The sequence below is a fragment of the Panthera pardus genome, unplaced genomic scaffold (genome assembly GCF_024362965.1).
Source record: "Panthera pardus isolate Hobbes unplaced genomic scaffold, ASM2436296v1 HiC_scaffold_11, whole genome shotgun sequence".
NCBI classification, from domain to species: Eukaryota; Metazoa; Chordata; class Mammalia; order Carnivora; family Felidae; genus Panthera; species Panthera pardus.
This window is the reverse complement of record NW_026526666.1, coordinates 98,604,783-98,631,576: the sequence shown is the minus strand read 5'-3', so window position 1 is coordinate 98,631,576 and position 26,794 is coordinate 98,604,783. Positions and strand designations below refer to the sequence as shown.

General features: G+C 49.6%; 1 protein-coding gene across 2 annotated transcripts; it reads right to left on the bottom strand.

The window, feature by feature from the left end:
* Positions 1-732: 732 nt before the first annotated feature.
* On the bottom strand, positions 733-26,264 carry EXOSC10 (exosome component 10). 2 transcript variants are annotated; one of them, XM_019461372.2, is made up of 25 exons: positions 26,119-26,264; positions 23,430-23,566; positions 20,897-21,020; positions 19,002-19,106; positions 18,547-18,712; positions 18,054-18,168; positions 16,116-16,191; positions 15,800-15,910; positions 15,455-15,598; positions 14,739-14,929; positions 13,577-13,733; positions 13,275-13,423; positions 13,042-13,092; positions 12,277-12,388; positions 10,439-10,489; positions 10,186-10,264; positions 9,990-10,099; positions 8,277-8,372; positions 7,882-7,956; positions 5,242-5,329; positions 4,045-4,118; positions 3,347-3,518; positions 2,523-2,584; positions 1,527-1,603; positions 733-874 (listed from the first exon to the last, which is right to left on the bottom strand). In XM_019461372.2, the coding sequence occupies exons 1-25, from the start codon at positions 26,227-26,229 to the stop codon at positions 844-846; spliced, it is 2,664 nt and encodes an 887-aa protein (XP_019316917.2). In that variant the 5' UTR covers positions 26,230-26,264; the 3' UTR covers positions 733-843. The 2 variants fall into 2 exon arrangements, with proteins under 2 accessions (XP_019316917.2, XP_053754952.1); XM_053898977.1 differs by lacking the exon at positions 23,430-23,566 and having other exon boundaries at positions 26,119-26,228.
* Between the last annotated feature and the right edge of the window lie 530 nt (positions 26,265-26,794).

The following is a 26,794-nucleotide window of genomic DNA, read 5'->3' as shown; positions in this document are numbered from 1 at the left end:
ACATAAAAATGCAAATATACATGTTCAATAATGGTGCTTAACTAGAATAAATTTTGGAATGAGAAAAGATGGAAACTTTAAAGGTGAAAAACTGCAGAAGCATAAATCCAAGTTTGGAAATGAACACACACATAGTAGAAAGCCTTTCTACCAAAGCGTGAAAGCTTATCTCTGTGTGGTAGGGTTACAGACGATATAATTGTTCTCTTTTCCTCATTTCCTACAGTGAACATGCTATTACTTTTTTAATTGGGGAAGTTAAAAAAAAAAAGGGGGGGGGGGAGACAGGTACAGGGAAGAGACCGGGCCCTCTAGAGGCCACAGTTGGCTCTAAAGCTGTACCAGCCGCCCCCCACCCCTGCTCCACCCCGCCCCCTCACCCCCCACCCCCCCACCCCGCCCCGGCCCCATGGGGTCTTTACCATTTGGCTTTCACTGGCATGACTGGAAGGCATGTGAAGGAGGGAGCACGGCTCATGGAACCCTCTTAAAAGGGAGAGTCGATGCTCCATGAACAGGGTGCTCTGTGTTTTGGGGGTGCTGCCCTTTTCTGAGTCATAGGAGATTCTCCTGTGTTCTCTCTCAGGAATGATTCTGGACTTCTCCAGAAATCACAGTGTCCTCAAGGGCATGCTTACCCACAGACAGCCGGAGACGGTGATCTGAACGGGGTGGGATCTGTCCTCTCCTGCCGGAACTGTGGTGGCAGCAAAGGAAAAGTCAGGAACCCGCTTTCTTCCAGTAAGAATTATTTTTAATGGTTTAAAAATGAGTCTGTACAAAACCAGCACCACCGTCTGGTGCTTCCGGTCCGCTGGGGAATTCCAGGGGTCTCTTCCAGCGCTATCTCTTTGGCCAGCTGTGCCTGAGACCTCTGCGGAGACAATATGAAAACAAGAGTTACTTCTTCCAGTTTGGCTGGAGAGCTGCTCTCCGCTGTTCATAAAACCTTGCAAACCTTAATGCACAACTGGGGGAGCCTGGTTTGTTGGGGGGGGGGAGCGGTGGTCCTGGACAACTGAGCTTGGCAGTAGGGTGCCCCCCCACTCTGGCAGACGAGAGCGGGCTGGGGCAGTGCCCTGGGGCCCAACGAGGGTGGCTGTGCTAAGATCTAAAGGCAGATTCCCTCATCAGGCCACCCCCCAGGGGTGAGTCCTCTGGTTTCAGGGTCTGTCCTGAGGATAAGCGTTTCACGTTCTTAACTAAAATTTTCTTAAATGACAACCCACATTTACTTCACTGATTTTTCCCCCCCCATTCCTCAGAATTGGGCTGATCTAGGAAAATTCCAAGCCTATTTGCTCGGAGGTGACCCCGAGGCAGCTGAGTGGCGATAGGTGGTGAGTGACAGGAATCTGAGTCCGGGACACAGTAACAGCACTCGGCAGTCCCTTCCCCTCCTCCCAGCTCGGCTTTCCTAGAGTGACCGGGAGGGATCTGCTCCAGTGAGGCTCTCTGGGTCTTTCCAGCTGAGACCTCTGAGCCGCTGCTGGGCTTGCGGGGCCACGCCGGCCTTGGCCACATACCTGTCTGGCTTTCCGCTTGGAAAGGACATGCTTTTGTTTCCCACCGACTGTTTAAGTTTTTTGGGTGCGGCGCATTTCTGAAAAGATAAAACGAAAAAATAAATCACTTCGGCTGAGTGATAACCTGACTGCAGGAGACACAGGAAACAGCTCAGAAGGCCCTCCCGAGACACCAGCGCCACTGGTGTGACTGGTTTTCTCTCCACTGGACGTTTCTGGGTGCTCTGAAGAAAAGGCCGTCCGGATGAGCTACTAAGGGACAGGAGGGCTCCACACGGGCCTCAGCCTCCGCGTGCAAATTTTCGGCCACTTTTGGCTCTGACTGGCACCAACACCCACGGGGGCGAATGCAGGCTTGTGCCGGCACAGAAAGGAGTGTCTGTGGCCTGCGGCTGTGATTCCCATGGTAGCAAACCGCATGCCAGCCTTTACGGCCTCTTTAAAAAAAGCTGTTTTTTTTTTTTCTTTTTCTTTTTATTGCTGGAAGAGCTGATGGGTATTGTCCGGACTTGGGAAGGGATGAGGTGAGGGCAAAGATATGCAAAGGAAGATGACTGATGATTCCTAGCTGGGCCCTCTTCCCAGCAGTGGAAGAGGGAAAAAAAAAAAAAAAAAAAAAAAAAGCACCACGAGCACGTGAGAATTCTCAAGCAGATTTCTATTTTTCATGTAAAAATTTTTTTATTTTAGAGAGAGTGTGCGTAAGTGGGGGAGAGGGGCAGAGGGAGGCAGGCAGAAAGAGAGGGAGGGAATCTTAAGCAGGCTCCATGCTCAATGCGGAGCCTGACGCGGGGCTCGATCCCACGACCCTGGGATCACGACCCGAGCCGAAGTCAAGAGTCGGATGCTTAACCGACTGAGCCACCCAGGTGCCCTGTCTTTCCTTTTTTCTTTTTTTTTATTAGCTGTATCTTGTGTTTTGCTTTTTAACTTTCAATCAAAATATAGCTGACATATACAATCTTACTAGTTTTCGGTGTCAAATACATGTCTTACCTTGCCAGATGGCATCTGCTTATTTGGATCAAACTGGGAAGAAGGTTTCGATTTGCTGTTTCCTGGAAGGTAAGAGAAGAGAGACGCCAGTGATCACATACAGGAGTTCGTACACCCAACGGGCAGACTCCTGGGTGGGTGCCCGGTGTTCAGGAAGGGTGGGGCTGTCAGCCTGCTGACCCCTTTACGAGGAGGGACCGATGGCTGACACATTTCCACGTGTCATGCTCCCAGTATAGAAGGACAGCCCGAACACTCGTTTCTCACAGATCTATTCTCAGCTCAGGGCAGGTGGCTACAGCACTGGCTCTTTTTCCACCGAGGAAACCCGTTCTGGTCTGCGTGCTGGTCAGATGCCACTGTCGGGAACTTGGGCTCTGAGGTGACAATCCTGCGCTACCTTCTCTCTCTTCAGAGGGACGTGGTGCCAAGGAGGCTGCTCTAGAGTCAGGAACGCCGCCTGTAGCCCCTCCAACGTAGAAGGACTCTGACGGGCCAAGGAACCGCAGAGCACCTCACGGGCATCAGGTTTCTTCAGTCAACTCCTTACCATGTTTGTGTGTCTGAGAAAATGTGTTTCTGGGCACAAGCTACAGTGAGGAAAGACCACGCGTGCCATCTCGCTCAGCTACCAGGGAGGCCCCGGCAAGTAAGGGCCAGCACAGGAGGGCGGGCTTTCTGTCCGGGCGCTGCAGGCTCCTAGGGCGCCAGTGCCTTGTCCTTCTCAGGCTTAGCCGGTGCCTAGGGCACGCTTTCTTTGCGCTACAGTTCCTCCCCCCTAAGGCGGCCAGACATTCCTTAAAGGGCACCAGTCCCGGCCTCACCAGCAAAAGCCTTGAAGTCCGACTTGCTGTAGTCGTAAGGGGTAAAATCTTTTTCTGGCAGATCTGGGTCTTTTGGCTTCTTAGAAGTTTTGAGTCGTTTCTTCTCTTGTTTCTGCTCTGTGGTCCTCGGGTCACTTGTCGTTCGCTCTCTCTTCTTGGCGGCGCTTTCTAGCTGTAGAGGGAAGGAAGCACGGGGGTGGGTGAGACAGACGGACGGCCCCACTAGGGACTCCGCCGCTGTGCCGGCAACTGGAAGGGGAGTGCGGGCCGTGAGTCTGGGCAGGGCTAGGGCCACGTGGAACAAATCCCTCGCTGGAGAATGGCGGCAGGTCACTGAGGAAAGATGGGCTATGCACTCTGGAGGGCTCTAGCGGGGTGGAGAACGAAACACACACTAGGGCAGAGCAGGACGGTAAGCAGGCTTGGCTGTTAGAAGCTTCAGCACCTTATCTACTACTAGAGTCAGGGGTACGGTCTGTTGAGTGTAAATTCAACAGAGGAAATCATCTAAGAGGAATTACGATATAAACTTTTTTGAGGGGAAATAAGGCAGGCACTAACTGACAAGCCAAAATGGACGGGGAAGACATAGCATTCAATTTGAACCACAGGGCAAGCCCTCCTGCCATTCGAGGAAAATCCTGGCCACAACCAGGGGCATCAGGTTTCCTAAGAGAAAGAGAAGGGCTGGCACGTACGGCAGCCTGCTGTCGGACGGACACGGCCTGTTCCGCTGTTGCTTTGTACTCTTCCCTGGCCTGGTCCCGGGCGGCTGCAAGAGAGAGCACTGTCTGTGGAGCTGCCGACTCTGGCAGCCAAGCCTCCTTCCTCACCCGGCTGCCCCGGCTGCCGGGGCCGCCACAGCCGGGGCGCCCTCCCTGCTCCCCAGCCTCCCGCACCGGCCCCTCTCCCCCAGGCTCGGAGGAACGGCTGCCTTGAGGCTCAGGCCCGGGCGCTCTCCCCACACTCTCAATCTGATGGCCCACCTGCCCCTCTCCTGAGAGCCCAAGCCAGACGTCCACCACCTACGTGACTCCTCCCTGAGGACGTTTCGGATGGGCCTCAACCACGGCACATCGAGGACCAGAACGAGACCCAAATCGGTGCCCCGTGCGCTCTTACTCTGTGGCTGGCCACCCTCGTCTTTCTAATCACTCAGGCCCAAACCTTCTGGCGTCCACGGCTCCCTTCCTCCTCTCACGTGCCTCACCCGACTCGTCATGAAGTGCTGTCAGTGTCCCCACCGGAAACGTCGGCTTCCAGCCGCTCGTCCCCAGCTCTGCTACCGTGCCTTCCGAGCCAGCGGCCCCTCACCTGGGTTACCACCCTGTCTCCTACCTGGGCTCCCACTCCTGCCCTCTCCACTGGGCCCTCCGTGGCCCCTGAAGATCAGTGCAGGTCACTGCTCCACTCAGACCCTCCAGAGCTTCCCAGTCCGCTGGGAGTACAAGCCGTGTCCTCACGACAGCCCTTCCTGCTCTCCTCCCCTCAGCCGCGCTGGCTTCCCGGCCTCTCTCTGCGCGCGCCCGACAAGCAACCGCCTCGGGGCCTTGGACTTGTGGGGCTTCCCCTGGAAGCAGCCCGTCTTTGCTCAGTGTCACATTGATTAGACTGCCTTCACCAAACGCCACACGGAAGCAGCCACCACTCCCCCGTGCCCGCCCCCAAGCACCTCCTACCCCTCTCCCCGCGGAAGTGTCTCTGGCCATCTGAAAGGACAAACGTTCACGGTAGGCTGTCCACTGTCCCCCAGGAAAAGGCAAGCCCCGCAGGCAGGGGCCGTGCCATTCTGTTTGCTGCCATACGGGCACTTTGTTGAACAAACAGAATGATGTACAAGGCCTGTTCTTTGACAGACACACTGACGGGCTGACTTACAAGGAAGTGAGCGCTACCTGTTTGCTCCGCTGCCTTCTCCTTGGCAATTTCTTTAGATTCTTTGCGTACCTGCACCTGGCTCGCCAGCTTCCAATGGTTGCTGATCTACAATGAAAACAAACAAGACAAAAACGCTCCGAAACTCAGCCACCCAGGAACGCTGTATTTTTTTAATGGGGTGATACCGGACATGCTAATCTAACAACTACACACGTTCTAAGTCAGAAGTTCCAAATCTGATGACACACACACACACAAATCCATTTTATTTATAAAATCTTTATCAAGAAGGACAAAGGGCAACTGTATTGCAGGCACTGAGCCGGACGCTTTCCCGTCCGTTGTCTCATTCAATCCCTTCTAATAATCCCCGGGACAAAGGCATTATCATCACCCCCACTTTGAGATGGGAAATAGGTTCAGAGAAGCTAAATAACTCGTCTGAGGGCACACGGTTAGCAAATGGTGGAGCTGGGATTCAAGGCAGGACTTCTCAGGGCCGTTTGCTTCTGTATGAACATTTGCCTGCGGGTCAGGACGCATCTCGCTGACATTAGACAGAAGCACGGTAAGGGACGTACAGTTGCCGAATGGGCCACAACTGGTGGGGAAGAGGGGGAGAAGGCATAAGATCCACCTGACTCCCCATTTCTTTTTTTTTTTTTTTTAATTTTTTTTTTTCAACGTTTTTTATTTATTTTTGGGACAGAGCGAGACAGAGCATGAACGGGGGAGGGGCAGAGAGAGAGGGAGACACAGAATCGGAAGCAGGCTCCAGGCTCCGAGCCATCAGCCCAGAGCCCGACGCGGGGCTCGAACCCACGGACCGCGAGATCGTGACCTGGCTGAAGTCGGACGCTTAACCGACTGCGCCACCCAGGCGCCCCTCTGACTCCCCATTTCTAAAGGCAGGAGGCTAACCACCAGCGACAGGGCAGGGGCCCGTCAGGTTTCTGGCCTGACCCTTGGTGCCTAACGAAAGAGCGGGAGGCAGACGGAGCCAGGCCGTCCATCTGACTGGAGCAGAAACTTCCTGCAGGAAGGAAGAAGGCTTTTAACAGACAATTAACAACGCTGGCTCCCAGGAACATCTCATGGGGCTCCAGGGAAGGTATTTCCTTATTCCTCATTATGCTATTAAAAACAAACCAAACAACAGAAGACAGAGTGTTTTAAAATTTAAGCTGTCATCTATAAGAGCCTTAAAGTAATATTCATATATAAAAATGCATCAAGCTGATCCACAAAGAACTTATCAAACTCAACACCCAAAAAACAATCCAGTGAAGAAATGGGCAAAAGATATTAATAGACACTTCTCCAAAGAAGACATCCAGATGGCCAACCGACACGTGAAAAAATGCTCAACTTCACTCATCATCAGGGAAAGACAAATCAAAGCCACAGTGAGATACCACCTCACCCCTGTCAGAATGGCTAACGTTAACAACTCAGGCAACGACAGATGTTGGCGAGGATGCAGAGAGAGAGGATCTCTTTTGCATTGTTGGTGGGAATGCAAACTGGTGCGGCCATTCTGGGAAACAGTATGGAGGTTCCTCAAAAAATTAAAAATAGAACTACCCTACGACCCAGCAATCGCACTACTAAGTATTTATCCAAGGGATACAGGTGTGCTCTTTCGAAGGGGCACGTGCACCCCCATGTTTATAGCAGCGCTGTCAACAATAGCCAAAGGATGGAAAGAGCCCAAATGTCCATCGACGGATGAATGGATAAAGAAGATGTGGTGTGTGTGTGTGTAATGGAGTATTACTCGGCAATCAAAAATAATGAAATCTTGCCATTTGCAGCTATGTGGATGGAACTGGAGGGTATTATGCTAAGCGAAATTAGTCAGAGAAAGATAAATATCATATGACTTTACTCATATGAAGACTTTAAGAGACAAAACAGATGAACATAAGGGAAGGGAAACAAAAATAATATAGAAACAGGGAGGGGGACAAAACAGAAGAGACTCTTAAATATGGAGAACAAACAGAGGGTTACTGGAGGGGGTGTGTGTGGGGGGGATGGGCTAAATGGGGAAAGGGCATTGAGGAATCTACCCTGAAATCGTTGTACTATATGCTGACTAACTTGGATGGAAATTAAAAAAAAAAAAAAAGGAAAAAAAGGCATCAAGCTGTACACCTAACATCTGTGCACTTTGTGACATATAAATTGAACTTCAATTAAAACCAAAAGCCTCAGGGCACCTGGGTGGCTCAGTCGGTTAAGCATCTGACCTCAGCTCGGGTCACGACCTCACAGTCCGTGAGTTCGAGCCCCGCATCGGGCTCTGTGCTGACGGCTCAGAGCCTGGAGCCTGCTTCAGACTCTGTGTCTCCCTCTCTCTCTGCCCCTCCCCTGCTCACGCTCTGTCTCAAATTAAAAAACAAAAACAAAAACAAAAAAAAACATTAAAAAAAAGCCCAAAAGCCTCTTTCTTAAAAGGTTCCCAAATGCTTCTGAAAGTCAGAATAAAGTTCTCGCCCCTCTCTCTAGAAACTATGCTTATATGTATTTATATATAAAGCGTTTTCTGTATTCAGGAGGTTCAAGATGGGCTTAAGACAAGAGCTAGTTCAGATAATTAAGAAGTCTCCTTTTCCTAGAAAGTCACTCTTGGAAAGGATGGCGAGTCCACTTACTTCATAGATTTTTGATGACGGATCAAACTTCGCTGCCTGAGAAACGTGAGCGCGGCGTTCGAGAGAAGGCAGAAACTGGAGGGACGGAAACAGTCGTGTTAAAGGCGGTCAGGAACTGGGCGGGGGGTTTCGGTTGGTGTCAGCGTGGGAGGCCTCGTTCAGAGCGTCAGCCGAGCCATAGCTCACTGGCATTTGAGCGAGGTATCCTTGCCGGTTTCATCTGAGAAGATCCCGACTCCATCCCAACCTGGACACCAGGGACAACGGACACACTGGATTCAGGGGCTCCCTCTTCCCTGGGCTGTCGGCCTCTTTTCCAGGCAAAAGGCCCCTACAGCGGCAGAAACCTCTGCCTGTTCCGTCAGCCCTCAACTAGATACACCACGCTTACTCACCATCCTAAATGGATTTTCAAAGGACTCCATTATGTTCTGGGCTTTCTTCTGTGCAACTGTTAGTGGGCCCTTTCCACTCTCTTCAGCACTAGGTTCCTGCAGGGACAAACAGAAAACGATCAACTCATCACCATCATCATTTTGTGGCAATACGATACAAGCAACGGCATAATCGTAACAGTAATAAGAATACTGGCTAATTTTTTAGGGCTCTCGTCTGCATAAAGCACTGTAATAGCCTGTAATAGCACGCAGTGGGGTGTACTTAACATCTATTTATTAAACCAATGAACTCTCACTGTGTCCTTACAGACTATTAAAGTATGTGGTATTATTCTCCCCATCTTACAGATGAGGAAACTGAGGCACAGAGAGGCTAGGTCTTCCAGACCCCGACGGCTAACAGCGGCACAATGAGGACTTTAAACTTAGGTCCATCTGGCTCTAGAACTCGAGGTTGTAACCGGACACTCACAAATGAAAAAAATTACACACTTTTGCGGGGAATCAGGACAATTCCGCACCGGGGTGTTGCTTCCAACCGGGTTCAGCATGCACGCTATCCTTCCGCGTGCTCTGTGGCAGCAGTCTTGCCACCCAGGGCACAGAGACACGACGGTCTGTTAAGTACAGAGCTTCCGTGTTCACACGGCCCCAAGTTCACGCTCGGATTTGTAGCTGCTGAGTCACCTTGATGACTCAGTTAAAGCGCCTAGATTTCTCTGGTCACGAGTTACTGAAGCCAGACCCAATCTGAGTTTATGTGATTAAGTGAGAAAGTTAACTCTCAGGCACCACGTCTCGCAGGCGGCATTTTGTCTTCCTGGCTGCGGCCTCGCGCTCTGGGGTGATTCTGGAACCTACGGAACCACCCAGCTGTTTCTCACGTGAACACCTGCTAAGCTCGATCCTCGTCTTTGTCCAAACGGATCAGACGCTTGCTTCTCTTTCTTTCCAGAAATTCTGAATTTTTCCTCTACCCCCTCTGTTGTTGGCAGTATTCAGTCTTACCTGTGTATTTTCCCTTCATCCTGGTCATTTTGGTATCTACCTATCTTGACCAACAACCACACCGTTCACCCTCCCTTTGCAAACAGCCTGAAATTCCAGTACTGGCAGAAACACCCACTAGGGAGGACAGACCGGGACAGGCTCCGTCACAACCCAGTGCGTATTCCGGGAACACAGCCTGACCCAGGTTGGCCACACTTGGTCCCATACTGGACGGGGTCACGACCTACCACGGCTCAGCCCCTCTTTGGGATGGGAAACACATATCTCCCGCTTCTCAGTGCCCTCATATCCTGCCCTTCACTTTCCTTAATCGGCCAGCGTACAGAGTTACGCTCACGAGAGTGCTCAGCAGGCCCCTTCCGGGACTCAGGCCGAGCCGCCTCCACTGTGGCTGTCGGGAAGTCCTGCTTACGGATCACCGTGGCCCACGCCCTCCTCCCCGCCAGGCGTTAGCGCTCTCGTCAAGGTGTTAACCCTTCCTCGAGGATCTCTTCACACAGAGCTCAGGAGACAATCCTCTGCCCATCTCTCACAGACTGCTTAGCAGATCTGTCTCCACGCCTGTCCCCTCCGGCCTGGGTTTTACTTCTGGCATTAGCGTCCACAGTGGATGCGACGCTCCAGGCACACAGCCTGTCTGATAAAGCCAACAAATCCCTGCCGGTCTACATCACCTCACCGGCGAGTCCCACTACTCACGTTAAATAACGTGATGACAGCGGTAGCGATCAGGCATTTGGTCTCTGGAGGGGCGTCCTCTTCTCTTTGGTCAGGGAAGAGGCTTGCCTGTTTCTGCACGAGCACGGGCCCTACAGGGATGGAAGTCAGTAAGGTCAAAGCCTAGCGGACAGCGTGCAAGGCAGTTTCCAGGACATTCCAGAGGCCTCTACATTACCGTCGCTTGCGACGACAGGGTAGCCATCTGAAGGGGCGTGGGAGCAGTCGTGGGGTCCAAAGAGAACATTCTCCAATCTCTGCACCAGAAAGAAACCGACAGGCCTCATGAAAGCCTTGCAAGCGTGCAGCAGCTTTTCACTACCATGCTGGGGGCTGCCTCGGACAGGGAGGTTTGTCCTGCGCCGGCTCTGACTGGTGTCCCCCCCCGCCCCCGCCTGCCCACCGGAAAGAGGACAGATGCAGGACCATACCTCGGGGCTGGGCAGCGGGCTGGTCTTCTTCACGCCGGTTGCCACTTCAGACTGAGGAGGAAAAACAAAAAGCATCTGAGGAAAGGTACGCCAGTGGGGCGCCCGCACGTGTTTCCCTGGCATAGACCGTGCCCTTCACTAGACTGTCGTTCACGAGCCCAGAGATTTTCTTTCGTCCTTCATCCCTTACAGCGCCTGGCGATATGATCAGTTGGTACTCGGTAATTATCTGTTGAATGAAAGAATGAAAGCCTTTCTCATGGCAAAGGGACGACGCAGCAGATTTGCAAGAGCTTGAAAGAGATTCTTGTCTAGAGACCAGGGTTTCTCTTTCCCTGGACAAGCTGTAGAGCCAACAGAGGAAGCTTGAACACGAGGACTGAGATGTGTATATCTTTACACATCCTAAAGGAATTGATTTTAAGTCTTTCTGGGTCAATAATCTTTCAAAAAAATTACAAATACGGTTTACCATATACCAATATTACCACTGAGGCAACACCGTTAAAAATTGTCCCCTCCTAGCTCGGAGCCTGGAGCCTGCTTCAGATTCTGTGTCTCCCTCTCTCTCTGCCCCTCCTCTGTTCACGCTCTGTCTCTCTCAAAAATAAAGATTAAAAAAAAACTGCCCCCCCCCCCCCCCCCAAATACAAACCAAGACACGTAAATCTATCTGAACATGCTGTAGCATCGACACAGGCATGTGCGCGCGCACGCACACACACACACACACACACACACACACACACACACCCCGCCACCATGTCCGCACCCGGGCGCCACGTGCGTGGAGATGCAGGTAACCGGACTTCCGGCTGGCTAGCCTGCCTTCACCTGAGTTTGTCGAAAGTTTGGCATCTCCTTCACAAAATCAGCTCTTCCTGAATTCCCCATTTCTATCCGAGGCCCTCCTATTTTCCCAGTCACCTAGGCTTTATATTTGGAGTGAGTTGTCCTGGACTCCACTTCTACTATCCCCAAATCCACAGTCTGAGAACACGCCGGGGTACTTCGCACAGTGCTCAAAGAAAATGGCAGTCGCTTTCATCGTCTGTTACTAATTCCCATCGACCTTTCTTCTGATGGCGCTTCTTGTTCGTGTTCCTTTCCTTCCATTTCTGGGACCGCCAAACTCACAAGACGTTATCGCTTCACATCTTGGACCCCTGCCAGGCTTCCAAAACATGCTCCCTGGACTGAGACCCTCAATCCATTTTTTTTTTAAGTTTATTTATTTAAGTAATCACTACACCCAATGTGGGGCTCAAACTCACAACCCTGAGATCGAGAGTCGCACGCCCCTCCGAGCCAGCCGGGCGCTGTGACCCCCAATCCATTTTATTCCACCAGGTTAACTGCCTCCCAACAACAGCTAACTGGCCCAGTCATTAGACATTACTTGCTGTCGACTTATTGAAGACAGGATCATAAAATAACAAAGATGAGCTTCAGCTTTTCACTGTCATCAAGAAGACATGTCTACTGGCTTTCCTAGCCCCTATTATTTTCTTGGGGTTAAAAAAATTTTTTTTTAAATTTTTATTTATTTTGGGGGGGCAGAGTGTGAGCGGGGGAGGGGCAGAGAGAGAGGGAGACACAGAATCTGAAGCAGGCTCCAAGCCCCGAGCTGTCAGCATAGAGCCTGACGCGGGGCTCGAACTCACAGACCGCGAGATCATGACCTGAGCCGAAGGTGGACGCTTAACTGCCTGAGCCACCCAGGCGCCCCTCCTGGGGTTTCTCTTTAGCATGGAGACCAGATCGTGTATGGAGAAGACCACAGGTGCCAGCAGACAGAGCCTGGTGAGCTGAGAACCTTTGGCAGCAAAGCTTCTTACCTTCAGCAGGGGCATCTCCCGAGCCTGCTGGATCAAGAGGTGCATCTCATTGATCTGCTGCCGTACGAGGGGTGGGACAGGGTTGCAGCAAGCTATGATGCCCTGGGGTTCCCTGAAGACAAGGAAGGACAAACTCATCACTCCGGGACACAGCCCTCCGAGGCTTCCAGACAAGCACGGTGATCAGGGAAGCCCGAGCGTTATGGCTGAGGGGAAGACCAGGGAGACGAGCTCCTAGCGGGGGGCAGTCGGGGCCAGCCGCTTCCGCATGTGCTCTCTGCTGTGGCAAGCTTGGAGGAGGTGGCCCCTGCAGCCTGCCTCCGGCCAACAGGGAGAGCTGGAGAGGGGCACCACAGCCCTGCCGAGCCGTTGCACTGCAACGGGGTCAACAGGAGATCACGAATTTGGATTCTCTGTGTATGCTTCAATGAACATCATAAAGCATTCAAAACCCCAAGATTCCAAATTACAGAGGAGAGCATCTGTGACACTTTCCTCCCTTCAGAGTGGGTACTGGAGGCTCAGACTCACAGTGGATCCGATCTGAGGTGTAACCATTGAAAACGGCTGCAGTTCAGGAGCTTTAGTTCCTACTGGGCAGTCCAAGGGAGGAAATTCTGAATCCTTGGACTCGTGAACTTCCTTAGAGCACTCATTTTCTCTGAGTCAACAGCACTGGGGTAATAACTATCAGAGAGGCTGATTTTTGAAGGATAAAATTTCTCTGTTGAGAAAGTCAACATATTTATCAGTTCTCAGACTCACTTGGGCAGTTCTTCAGCTATCTTTAGCATCATGTGGTTTGGCAGGACGTATCTAGAACAAAACACACAGTGGTAGCACGTTAAATTCAGCCAGCGAGCCCCATTAAAAGGCTACAACCCGGGAGGGGAAAACGTAACACACTTTCAGGGTGAAAAGAAAAAAGCCCATTATTTCCTTGCTACCCGAGCCGCTCAGCCTAGGAGCAGATATTAAAAGAACGTCTAATCCCTTACCCGTAACTTTCATCTTCCCTACGAGCTGTTTTATCCCTCCAGGCAAACAGCAGCTGAAAGGCTGTCAGCTGCTGTGTGTTGAGATGCTTCTTCTGCTTCCTATACAGTTCGAGGTAGGATTCGTCCGTGAAGATAGGTTTGATGAATTTCTGCAATGTATTACAGAACATTCAGGATCAATGGGAATCAGAATTGTGCCCTGGGCTCTTGAAAACGTTCGGCTCTTTTCCTCTGTGTAAAGAACAAAGCAAAGCACGAGGACCCGGCCCGAGACAGGGTGGCCGTGACCGGTGACACTGTACCTTGAGGCAGATGTCCCTGCTCCGCTGCCACACCACCTGCAGCTGCACGGGCTGCTGGTTGCCTCGCTCCCACAGCTCCAGCCTCATTTTATCATAAATGTAAAGCAGGTAATGGGTGTCATCTCGGGCGTAGTTGAGCATTTCCTCAGGCAGAGGTCTAGAATTGCAACAGAGGCAATAATTTTGGTTTCTGCCCCGGGTGTGGCAACGTAAGCTATGTGCTCTGAGGGTGCTAATGAGACTTGGGCTCCTTTTAGTATCACAGCCAATACTCCAGTTATAGCGACATTTCCTACATCTTAACAGGACAAGCCACTGTCTCCACGGTTGGGGAGAAAGGGCAGCAGGTAACGATGTGGTTGAAAATAGAGACCCTGGGATCCCGAGTTTGAATCTTAGCTCTCAACACCTGTCCTCGGACAAGTCACCGGGCTCACTTTCCTCACCTGGGAAATGAAGGCCGGCACCTCACAGGCTGCTGTGGGGACCACCCAGCACAACATCCCCGAAGCTCTTAGCTCAGTGCTTGGCACATGGCAAGGGTTAAATAACAGGTAGTGGCTTTCAGGCTTTGTCAGTTTTCATCTTCTATCTGGGCTTTGTTAGATCCTCTTTGGAAGTTGTGGTGTGCACAAGTGGAGGAAAGCTCATTGGAGGAGGCTGCTTCATACAGCAGCTGCAAACTCAGGAAGCCGGCCACCTGACAGTGACCGAGCTGAGCCCAAACCCCGGAAAGTGTGGCAGGACTCCACCAAAATCTTACACTCCAGTAAATACTCATTATAAGGTGCGATCACCTACATACCTTAGAATTCTTTCAGACCTCTGGGAATTCACCACACGCACGCACGCACGCACACACCCACCCCGACTGCAGAGATCTGAGTTTCAAACGAGAGACCGGGAGGGATATAGACACGAACATGGCACACCTCTTCCAACGTCTATTCCCGAGAAGCATGGTGTGATAGCCCCACATACACTCCACGTGGTCACCCTAAAACTTCCAGCTGTGCTGGAAACAGCTGGAAGAAAGACCAGCGACATTCAACTCAAGGTCTGGCTCACGTGACAGTCTGAACAAAGGTCTGCGTGGACGAGACGCTGATGGGCACCCATGCTTCCTGCGCCATCAGCGTTTCCTCGTTAAGCACAAACTGACCGTATCCTCCAATCGGCCAGCTGAAACTGTTTGTTGGCTTCCACGTTGCAGTAGAGTTTCAGCAGATGGTCCAGCGAGTGCCTGCCCAGGTTAAGAAGGCGTGCCGCCTGATGGGTATCGAACATGTTCACTACATACAACCCGAAGTCTTTCTGTAGCCACTCTATGTCTGAATCAGCACCGTGGAAGACCTGAAAACAAAGCCGGAGTCAGGGGGTACAATGTGCACGAGGCCACTTGGGCCCCGAAACACACTCTACCTCTAGGGGATTATAACTCTGGAATTAGAAGCCAGAAGGCAGATTCAGATGGGTTCAGTTTTAAACGCTTCTTTTAATTTGGACCGACAGCCTTCTACACTCCTAATGGCACACTCTTCAAGTCTGAAACTGCTAACAGCCAGTGATTCTGAGAAAACAGCTCCACTAGCTTCAAGGATAGTCATTAAGTCCGCAGGATCCTGATGGCACGGGCTCACTGCAGGAATCCTTAACATGATGTACCGTCGCCCCGGGTGGTAACGAGCTGTAAGCTGTATCTTAGGCTGTTCTAATTGGGGCTTAGAAACAAAAGCAGTTTAGCGTGGGGGATCCGAGTGCAGGAAATTACAATGATTTCTCTCAACGTCACCAGGTCCATGTTGAAATAATGAAACAGTAAAACGAAAGCACTTAAATCCTGCGCTCATGCGCCAGGGCTGGAAAAGGCTGGCTGACCTTAACGATGGCGGGGTCTGTGAGGCTCTCATTGAGAATGTACATGTCACTTCGGAGCTCCAGGGTGTCGACAATGAAGTCTTCTGTTCGGGTGGAGATTTGCATCAGGCAGGTCAGCCCCAGGAAGCTCCTGTAGGAGTGGTGCTAAAACCCGGAAAGAGGGGAGAACAGGGAAAAATGATTTTGCTAGGCTTTCCTTCACGGATTTTAGGAGGCCAGCTATAAAAGTTACAAGGCTGATTGGTCTTTGCCGAAAAATAGATCTGTTGGTATTAATTTTATACTCCTCAAGGAGGTGCACTCATAGAGGATGTAAAATTTCACTCAAGGTCATTCACAACTTACCTCTAAGTCTACCGCAAACTCCTGACAAGCCAAGAGCTTCTCATTGAGCTCCACCAGTTCGTCCAGGGAGGATACAAAATGGCAGGGTGTTTCTCCCACAGGCCTATATAACTGGAGCACGAACGCACAGGTAGGAAGAGAGAGGAACATTACGAATCATCCTTCGCTAAAGCACAAAATGAATTAGGGGTTCAAGAAATGACCCAAAGTTGCAACCTTCTACTTTAAAAGATATTTAAAGAAAGCCAAGATTGCATTGATTGGATTTCTCCTGGGCTACTTGGCCATCATCCATAAACTCAGTTTGGATGCTAACCTGGGGTTCTGGCTTTTGAAGGACTGAATCTGGTGGAGTGAAGTGATCTAGTTCATACTGATAAGGATGTGCGAACCTGAATAAACAAAACAAAAAGAAAAGTCCTTTTGAGGAGTTTTGTGATTCAAGGAAGAACAACTGCTTTAATCCAATTTGTAAAGACAAATGAGCAAAGAACACTGTGAAAATATCTTCTCTCTATAAAAAGCACCATTATTTCAGTGAGAATTCAAGGGCATCAAAAAAAAAAAAAAAAAAAAAAGATCATGTCATACTGGTTCACCCTTATAATGTGATTAATTAAAAATCTACTGATTCATGGGGCACCTGGGTGGCTCAGTCGGTTAAGCATCCAACTCTTAATTTTGGCTCAGATCACGATCTCAAGGTTCATGGGTTCGAGCTCCACACTGGGCTCTGCGCCGATAGTGTGGAATCTACTTGGGATTCTCTCTCTCTCCTCTCTCTCTTTCCCTTTCTCTCCCTCCCTTGCCCTCTCCCCCTCCCCCTCGCTCTCCCCACTCTCTGCCCCTCCCCTGCTTGCGTTCTCTGTGTCTCAAAATAAATAAACTTAAAAAAAAAAATCTCATTTATAAAAACCTGAACTCTTATTTCAAAACACTGTATGATTGCCATTGTGGATGATAAAAAAATGTGCAATGTAGAATTCCTTGTGGTTTGGGGGGAAAAAAACACAAACCTGTGGATAAAGAGAGGGAATGGGGCAGGTATCTCAATTGGTCATATGCTAAAGGCTCTATTTTTTGTTTTTCTGTCATCTACTTGCATAAAAATCCTAAATCTCTGAGTTCCTTGAGGGCAGGGCCATGAGTCATCACCTTTATTCCTTTGCACCTGCCTGTGGCCTCATGGTGCAGAGCTGGGGCCGAGGGCATGCCGTTAGGGCAGACTCCAGCTATATGTGAGAAAAAGACCAACACCAGCAAAGTCCTTACCACCTTTTTCTTTCATACGGAAGGCAAGGTCCCTTTGTCTATTTTAAGCAGTTAATTATTCTTTTTTAAATTAATTAATTAATTTTTAAAAGTTTATTTATTTCAAGAGAGTGAGAAACAGTGTGTATGTGAGCAGGGGAGGGGCAGAGAGAGAGGAAGAGAAAGAGAGAAAGAGAGAGAGAGAGAGAGAGAGAGAGAGAGAATCCAAAGCAGGCTCTGTGCTGTCAGTGTAGTGCGGGGCTTGAACCCATGAACTGGGAGATCATGACATGAGCAAAAATCAATAGTCAGATGCTTAACGACTGGGCTGCCCAGGCACCCCTACGCAGTTTTTGGCAGATGCTTACGCTGCCAGTGAAAAATGCCGTCTCCCTACTGACTTTATTGGCGGGCCCCTATCTCATGCCTGGTGAGAAAGGCAGAATGTCAGAGAGGAAGGACAGTTTTGTTTTTTTTTTAACATTTATTTTTTTGAGAGAGACAGGGCATGAGCAGGGGAGGGGCAGAGAGAGAGGGAGACAAAGAACCCGAAGCAGGCTCCAGGCTCTGAGCTGTCAGCACAGAGCCCGACGCAGGGCTCGAACCCATGAACCATGAGATCATGGCCTAAGCCGAAGTCGGACACTTAACTGACTAAGCCACCCAGGCGCCCCTAGAGGAAGGATAGTTTTAAGAAACTGGAGGTTTCGAGTTCTGGTTGTGTGGGAAGTCAGCATCTCTCGGAGGGGGTGGTGGGAGTGAGAGCGAGTGCTACCTCTGAGGACTGGTGACGGTTACCCAAGATGTCACCTGTGCAGGCCCTCTGTGAACACCAGCAGCAGGTGTGACCAAAGAGATCCACTGTTAGGATAGTGATAACAATCACCCATGCCTCAGATTCTCTGTTTACACGGATATATTTTACAAGAGTGAAGCTGAGTGAGAATGTGGCATAAAGGCAATAATCACTCACGGCAGAAAGTCCCGACAGGCAAATACTCACATGTCCTGCTCCACCTGCTGGGTTCTCTGCTGATGGATGAAATCAGCTAGGGCAGGGGGGACATCCAAGTCCTCTGGACGATCCTGTGGGCGTTCCCTCCTTTCTTTAGAGAGTGCTAGAGACCCAAGGAACAACAAAAAACGTCATCCCAGGGCGTCTGGGTGGCTCAGTCGGTTAAGCATCCAACTTCGGCTTAGGTCATGATCTCACAGTTCATGAGTTCGAGCCCCACATTGGGCTCTGTTCTGACAGCATGGAGCCTGGAGCCTATTTCGGATTCTGTGTCTCCTACCCTCTCTGACCCTCCCCACTCGCACTCTGTCTCTCTCTCTCAGAAAGAAACATTAAAAAACAAAAACAAAACTGCCATCACAAAAGGGGTGAATACATTCACATCTTGTCTAGTTATGGAGGAGTTAGCTGGCTCCTTCCAAGACAGGGAGGCGGGGGGAGACCTTTCCCGCTTTCTTTAGGCAGAGTCTGCACGACTTACCCTGAGGGAGGGGTTTCTGAGCGTTGGGCTTGATGAAGATCTTAGGAAGAAATGGTGTGTTGGAGTTGTCGATCCTTTCTCGGAATTTAAGCTGAGGCCGGGCGATGTTTTTGGCATGAAGCAACCGGAAAGTTTCAGATTTTGTTTTTTTGCTATATTCTCCTGCCTACGATAACACATACAGATAGCTTATAACATCGCAACTCGTCGATGAGAAATATAAATCCCATTTCTGCCTTCCAAGAGCATTCATTTGAGAGTGTATGTTGTGGATTAGGTTGCAGGGTGCAAAGGAGACAAGAGGTAATTAGGTGGTGCCTGTCCACGAGAACAAGTTGGGCAGTGGCCAGTTCTGTGCCCAGTGAATCAGAACAGAAATGCAGACTTGCACGGCCAGGGGCCCTATTGTAAAGCTGACATTAGAAGCTCTAGTCCATGTGAAAAGCCCCCCTCACCTTGCGGTTCCAGCTGGACACTATCGTCTTGGGGACCTGTAATCCTGCAGGGAGGACTGGCTGTTGGTTCTTATTCACACCTGAAGCTTCATCCAGTAAAATACCCTAGGGGCAGGAGACAACAGTTCAGGGTTAACAGGTTAATTATTTGACATTCTTAAGAAATACATTCAGGGGCGCCCGGCTGCGTCAGTGGGTTAAGCGTCTGACTCTCGGTTTCAGCTCGGGTCATGGACTCGCGGTTTGTGAGTTCCAGCCCTGCACTGGGCTCCGTGCTGACAGTGCGGAGCCTGCTTTGAATTCTCTTTCTCCCTCTCTCTCTGCCCCTCCCCCACTTGCTCTCTCTGTCTCTCTTTCAAAATAAATAAATAAACTTAAAAAAAAAAAGAAATATATTCAAAGAATCATGCGTGGGAACATATATAAACACACACAAGAAAGTCAGCCCAAATAATTAAAACATTATTTGCTCAAAGACAGGGCAGTAATTGACCACTCCCAACCCTTGATCAGTTCCCCTGACAGCTCTCAGTTGAACTGAAAATTGAAAAATGATTGAACAGTGTGATCTGGCCCACCAAAAGAATTAAAAAGACCCTAGACTGTAGCTATTAAACAAGGAAGGATGGTACTCAGAGGGAGAATGGAGGGTGTTTTGATCCATTCTGCCCCATTGAAGCAGACGTAGGGTATCAGTCTGGGCATCCAGATGACAAACGGTAGCATGGCCGGACTTGAAATCATAAAATATGAGAACCTGCTGAAGGACCCGTGGGCATTGAGACTATGGGAGGGATGACTTCACAGGACAGGAGTGTGTGATTATTTATTTTTTATTTTTTATTTTTTTAACGTTTATTTTTGAGACAGAGAGACAGAGCATGAACGGGGGAGGGTCAGAGAGAGGGAGACACAGAATCTGAAACAGGCTCCAGCCTCTGAGCTGTCAGCACAGAGCCCGACGCGGGGCTCGAACCCACGGACCGCGAGATCATGACCTGAGCCGAAGTCGGCCGCTTAACCAACTGAGCCACCCAGGCGCCCCAGGAGTGTGTGATTTAAATATCTGCAGGGCTGTCACATGGTTGAGGGTTCAATTTGTTTTGGACGATCTCTGTGTATTTCTGTAAATAACTCTGCTGTAGAACTGGGCCTAAGTAGACAGTAAGCCAGATCATATGATCCACATCTCCTTCTAATCATGCAAATCAGGCTGTTTAGCAGATAGTAGATAACAGTAAAAAAAAAAAAAAAAGACTCAATTTTGGTTAGGTTCTGTACCCAGAAGCCTCTTCTCTCGCAATGCAAATAGGACTTGCAAACCTGGAACGTGGATTTCTTAACAGGCCTCCACTGAGCAGTGATAGGCTGAAGTAACTTATTTGAAGACAACTGTGTTATCTTTGGGGAAAAAAGGCCAACTGTCAGGAAGGGAATGTCATTGGAACAAGAAATGCTAAATTTCTGGGGCGTCTGGGCGGCTCAGCTAGTTAAGCATCTGACTCTTGATTTCGACTCAGGTTATGATCTCATGGTCGTGAGACCGAGCCCCACGCTGGACTCTGTGCTGAGTGTAAAGCCTGTTTGGGATTCTTTTTCTCTCTCTCTCTCTCTCTCTTCCCCCCCCCCCCCACTCTCTCAAAATAAATAAACACTTAAAAAAAAAAAAAAAGAAATGCTAAATTTCCTCTTCATTTCCTCAGATGCTGGGGTTTCTTTTCATATTTTAATAATACAAAAGCTCCTCATTTGTTAATTACCTTTTTTTTTTTTTAAAGATTTCATCTTTAAGTAATCTCTATGCCCAACATGGAGCTCCAACTCATGACCCTGAGACCAAGCCAGCCACGTGCCCCCATTTGTTAATGATCTTAAGAGTAGGGTGAAACACTCACCACTCTTTCCAGAATGACGTCGTTGGTATCGACCAGCAAATCAAACTTGTCCTCCAACTCTGTCACTTTACTTCGGTCCTTAATGTTGCTTCGACACCCGTGGTACTGCATTACTCTGCTCATGCTAAAAGGACAGGAAAACCAAGGTTAGTTTGTATACCTTTATTCATTTGTTCCCAGTCTGAGAGACAGCTTGAAAGGCTTGGCTTAGACTGTTCCCGATACTTTGTGATCAAACTAATAATATTTGCACCCTTATAGCAAAGTTACGTGGCCTTGGGCAATTCCCTAAATCTCACTCAGACTCATGTTCTTCATCTGTCAATTGAAGGGATGGAAGAAATTACTGAAAGCTTCCTTTAAATTCTAAAGAATGCATCATACTACGTAAATAATACACTCCGCATTCATTGCTTTATCATGAAATCTAAAAGAGATTCTCTAACTCTGTCACATGACAGTTAAACAAAAACACTGTTTGTGTACTGTCTGTCCTCATACTCTTATTAAAAAGCTAATCCTGGGGCGCCTGGGTGGCGCAGTCGGTTAAGCGTCCGACTTCGGCCAGGTCACGATCTCGCGGTCCGTGAGTTCGAGCCCCGCGTCAGGCTCTGGGCTGATGGCTCGGAGCCTGGAGCCTGTTTCCACTTCTGTGTCTCCCTCTCTCTCTGCCCCTCCCCCATTCATGCTCTGTCTCTCTCTGTCCCAAAAATAAATTAAAAAAAAAAAAAAAAAAAAAAAAAACAACAAAAAAAAAACGTTGGAAAAAAAGCTAATCCTCACGTCCCTGCAAGCTGTATGAGAGACTCTTGGATCTAGGCTTTCAAGTCCCATGTTATTCAAAAAGATTCACATATAGTGCAAGAGTCAATATGTTTTTTAAAAGTTAAACTCAAGGGGCGCCTGGGTGGCTCAGTCGGTTGAGCGTCCAACTTCAGCCCAGGTCATGATCTCGCGGTCCGTGAGTTCGAGCCCCACGTTGGGCTCTGGGCTGATGGCTCGGAGCCTGGAGCCTGCTTCCGATTCTGTGTCTCCCTCTCTCTCTGCCCCTCCCCCGTTCATGCTCTGTCTCTCTCTGTCTCAAAAATAAATAAACGTTAAAAAAAAAAAAAAAAAGTTAAACTCAAAAGGTACCAAATAACATTTCCCTAATCAAAATCCATTGTCTTGGGGGACCTGGGTGGCTTAGTCAGTTGAGCACCTGACTCTTGATCCCAGGTAGTGGGATCAAGCCCTGCATCAGGGTCCACTCTGAGCATGGAGTCTGCTTATGATTCTCTCTCACTCTCTCTCTCCCTCTGCCCCTCTCCTCCGCTCACTCTCTCTCTAAAATAAATAAAATTGGGGCACCTGGGAGGCTCAGTCAGTGAAGCCTCTGACTCTTGGTTTTGGCTCAGGTCATGGTCTCATGGGTTTGCAGGATCGAGCCCCACGTCAGGCTCTGTGCTCATAGCAGTGCGGAACCTGCTCAAAATCCTCTCTCTCTCTCTCTCATCTGCCCCTCCCCTGCATGTGCACACACTCTTCCTCAAAATAAATAAACATTAAACAAAATAATAAAAAAATGAAATAGATGAGAAAAATCCACTCTTTAAAAAAATTTATTTTTTTAATGTCAAAATTTTTTTCTAAATTTTATTTAAAACATTTTTTTGTTTATTTATTTATTTTGAGAGAGACAGAGAGAGCAAGCAGGGGAGGGGCAGAGAGAGAGAGAGGGAGAGAGAGAATCCCAAGCGGGTTCTGCACCGTCAGCGTAGAGCCCGATGTGGGGCTCGAACTCATGAACTGCAAGATCACGACCTGAGCTGAAACCAAGAGTTGGATGCTTAACTGAGCCACCCAAGTGCCCCTAAAAAAAAATTTTTTTTAATGTTTATTTATTTTTGAGAGAGAGAGAGAGAGAGAGAGAGACAGAGCACAAGTGGGGGAGGAGAAGAGACAGAGGGAGACACAAAATCTGAAGTAGGCTCCAGGCTGTGAGCTGTCAACACAGAGCCCGACACAAGGCTTGAACTCAAACTGTGAGATCATGATCTGAGCTGAAGTCGGACACCCAACCCACTGAGCCACCCAGGCGCCCCTATTTTTTTTTTTTAAGTTTATTTATTTATTTTGAGAGAGACAGTGCATGAGTAGGGGAGGGGCAGAGAGAGAGGGAGAGAGAGAATCGCAAGCAGACCCCATGCTGTCAACGTGGAGCCCAATACGGTGCTCGATCACGTGATCAGTGAGATCATGACCTAAGCCTAAACGAAGAGTCAGACACTTAGTGAGCCACCTAGGCGCTCCAAGGGTTTTATTTTTTTTAAGTAATCTCTACATCCAACGTGGGGCTGGAATTCACAACCCCAAGATCAAGAGTCACATGTTTTACCGACTAAACCACCCAGGTGCCCCCACTGTCTCATTTTTATATGTTATAGGTCTTGATAGCACAGAAAAATATGATTAAGATCAAACTAATCTAGGAAAAATTATCATCTTCTTTATATTCATTATTCTCACTGTAATAAAATAATAGAGTACTCACCACTGAAGCAACCTGTCTCCCTGTGTTTCACAAAATGCCTGGAAACCAGGAAAACTTCGGTAGAAATCATACTCATCGCCAAACTGTGGTAGGCCCCCAGATGCCTTGGTGACTGCCACCACTGACCCAAGAGCAAACTGTCAAAAACCAGAAAAAAAGCATTTTTTGTTTAAAGTTTATTCATTTATTTTGAGAGACAGCGTGTGTGCATGCATGCAAAGCAGTGGGGGAGGGGCAGAGCGAGACAGAGAGAGAGAGAGAGAGAGAGAGAGAGAGAGGGAGGGAGGGAGAATCCCAAGCAAGCTCTGCACTGTTAGTACAGAGCCCGTTCTGGGGCTCAATCCCATAAACCGTGAGATCATGACCTGAGCCGAGATCAAGAGTCAGACGCTTAACTGACTAAGCCACCCACGCACCCCAAAACAAGCATTTTATCTATCTATCTATCTATCTATTTATTATAACAAGCATACTTTAAACAGGGGTCCCCATTCATTCAAAAGCTCATTTTTCTCAGGGCGCCTGGGTGGCTCAGTCAGTTAAGCGTCCGACTTCAGCTCAGGTCACGATCTCAAGGTCCGTGAGTTCGAGCCCCGCGTCGGGCTCTGTGCTGACAGCTCGGAGCCTGGAGCCTGCTTCGGATTCTGTGTCTCCCTCTCTCTCTGCCCCTCTCATGCTCACGCTCTGTCTGTCTCTTTCTCTCTCTCTCTATAATAAATAAATGTTAAAATAGGGGCGCCTGGGTGGCTCAGTCGGTTAGGCGGCCGACTTCAGCTCAGGTCATGATCTCGCGGTTTGTGAGTTCGAGCCCCCCATCGGGCTCTGTGCTGACAGCTCGGAGCCTGGAGCCTGCTTCGGATTCTGTGGCTCCCTCTCTCTCTGTCCCTCCCCCGTTCATGCTCTGTCTCTCTCTGTCTCAAAAATAAATAAAACGTTAAAAAACTTTTTTTTAAAAAAGCTCATTCTTCTCAAGATTTACTATATACAATACATTGTGCTAGACGATGCATCTTCACACATTCAACAAATATTCATTCAGTGCTGATTTTACCTCAGGAACCAAGTTTTGGAGCTTACATTCTTGGGAGAGTGGGAGAGAAAGACTAAATACATACAAGACTAATATTCAAAATGGCCTGGGTTTGGGGACACCTGGGTGGCTCAGCCGGTTAAGCGGCTGACTTAGGATCAGGTCATGAGCTCACGGTTCGTGAGTTCGAGCCCTGAGTCGGGCTCCCTAGTCAGTGCAGAGCCTGCTTCGGATCCTCTGTCTCCCTCTCTGTCTGCCCCTCCCCTGTGCTCTCACTCTCTCAAAAATAAGCAAACATTAAAAAAACAAATGGCCTCGGTTTGAATCTTGGCTCTGCTACCTATCAGCTGTGATCTTGGGTAAGTTGTTGAATTTATCTGGACCTTAGTTTTCTCCTCTGAAAAAGAGGCATAATAAAAGTGCGAACCCCATAGAGCTGTTGTAAGGATTAAATGAGCTAATGAAGTCACAAAAGGTAGTGCTTGGTAAGCACCTAAGTGCTACCATTATTACTACTCAAATTGAGGTCCATGAATTTTCTATGGGAATTGACTTCCCTGTTTCCATTTAGGCAAGCATCTAAAACATAAGAACATTCTAGATCCCTTCACTGACCAAAGTATAACCATCACTGCCCACGACTGGACTTGTGTTTATGTTCCAGTTAGTGCCAAGTGGTTCTTTATTTTAATTGTTGTGCGATCATGAGAAAAAAAACCTGAAGTGCTGTCATAAAGAAATCATGGTTGGTAACATGAAGGGCGAACGACACCACTGTGAGTTGTGTAAGGAATGGTTCAAGTGGGGGTGGGGTGGGGGAGAGAAAGGAGGTGGGACATATGGTAGCTGGTGAGCCTGAACGCCACCCAATCAGGACCATGGCTAGTGGTCCAGGAACTATCCCAGCCAAACAAATGAATTAATAATGACATCTGCTAATGATGATCCACCTAGCTGAGTGGAGGTTGGGGGAATACACAGTGCTAATTTACAAATTATTTTAGTTTTGTGGATTTGTAAGAGTTATGCACGAGGCATAACTAAACCTACTTCTGTTTGTTCATATTTAAAAAGCATTAACACAAATAATTTAGATGAACCCTCTCTGTGTTCCTCCGTGGAGGCAATGGTAAATGTTCTAAGGCACCCAGAGGAGGCTGAGTTGGTGGCAGCTGTTACAGGTGACATTAAACCCAGGGTCTGGGATTATATAGGACTGCACCGCATAAGAGGGAAGGAGGATCATCCCGGCCGCGGGAGACGAGGATGCCCATGCGGCGTAAAGCAGCCGAGCCCCTCCGGGGAGTTGGTCAGGTGGCTCAGGCCCGGGCGGGGACGAGGGCCCGAGGGCTGGGGACATCAGGGTGACAAGGAAGCCCTTCCCAAGACGCTGACACGGCTCTCCACACCCGAGGCTGCATGGGCTCAATGTGAGAACGAGGGTCCTGGGAAGCGGGGCGCCCCTCAGTGTTCGCGTGCGATCACCGCCCGGGAGGGGAAGTGAAAGACTGTGCCCGGCTCGGACAGCGGCCTCTCGATCCCTACCCGGGGCCGGCAGCAGCGCGCGTGCGGCCGGCTGGGCGGCCGCCGACTGGATCCGGGCCTACCTCTGGCCGACCTCGGGCGGCTCCCGATGCCCCAGAGGCACAGCAAACGTACCTTCACAAAGCTGTCCGCGTCCGGGAAGCCCGGTAGCACCATCTCCCCGTCGGGTTTGGCCGCGCTAGTGGCCGACTGGGCCTTGGGCTCCCGGGGGCTGGGAGGCGCCATTTTTCCCAGCCTGCACGGCTCTTCTCGCGAGAGCGCCTCGGGTCGACGCGGCGTGCGCGCACTACGCAAGCGCAAAGTTCGTCTTCTCGGGGGACGTGCTGGCTGGGAGTGTGAGTTGCTTTCCGTCCCTGAGCGCCGCGGCCGGGGAGTTTACATTTTCTCTTTAACCTCTTATCGTATCTTCTTGATAACCTTGTGTTTTACGGTGGGACCCGGGGGATCCAAGTATCCTCATTTAAGGCCAGCTCCTCGCAAGCTCGTCCCGTGCCCGCTTCACCCGCTTGGTCGTGTCTCCTGTAATGATGCCCTTTCTCCGCACAACTGTGAGCCACCCAGGCTTCCTTGTAATGATGCCCTTTTCTCATTCCTAACGGCCTACACGTGTGCTGGCATCCCTGCGACAGAGACACAAAACATCGCCGCACACCTCCTTCCAACAGCCGTCACGTTTCTCTTGCCCTTTTTAGGTAAACTGTTGGAGAAGGCGTTTTCCTGCCACACGGGCGGGCCCTCCAACTCTCTTGACCTCCTCCAATCAGTCATTCCTCCCCATCTACACCGCTGG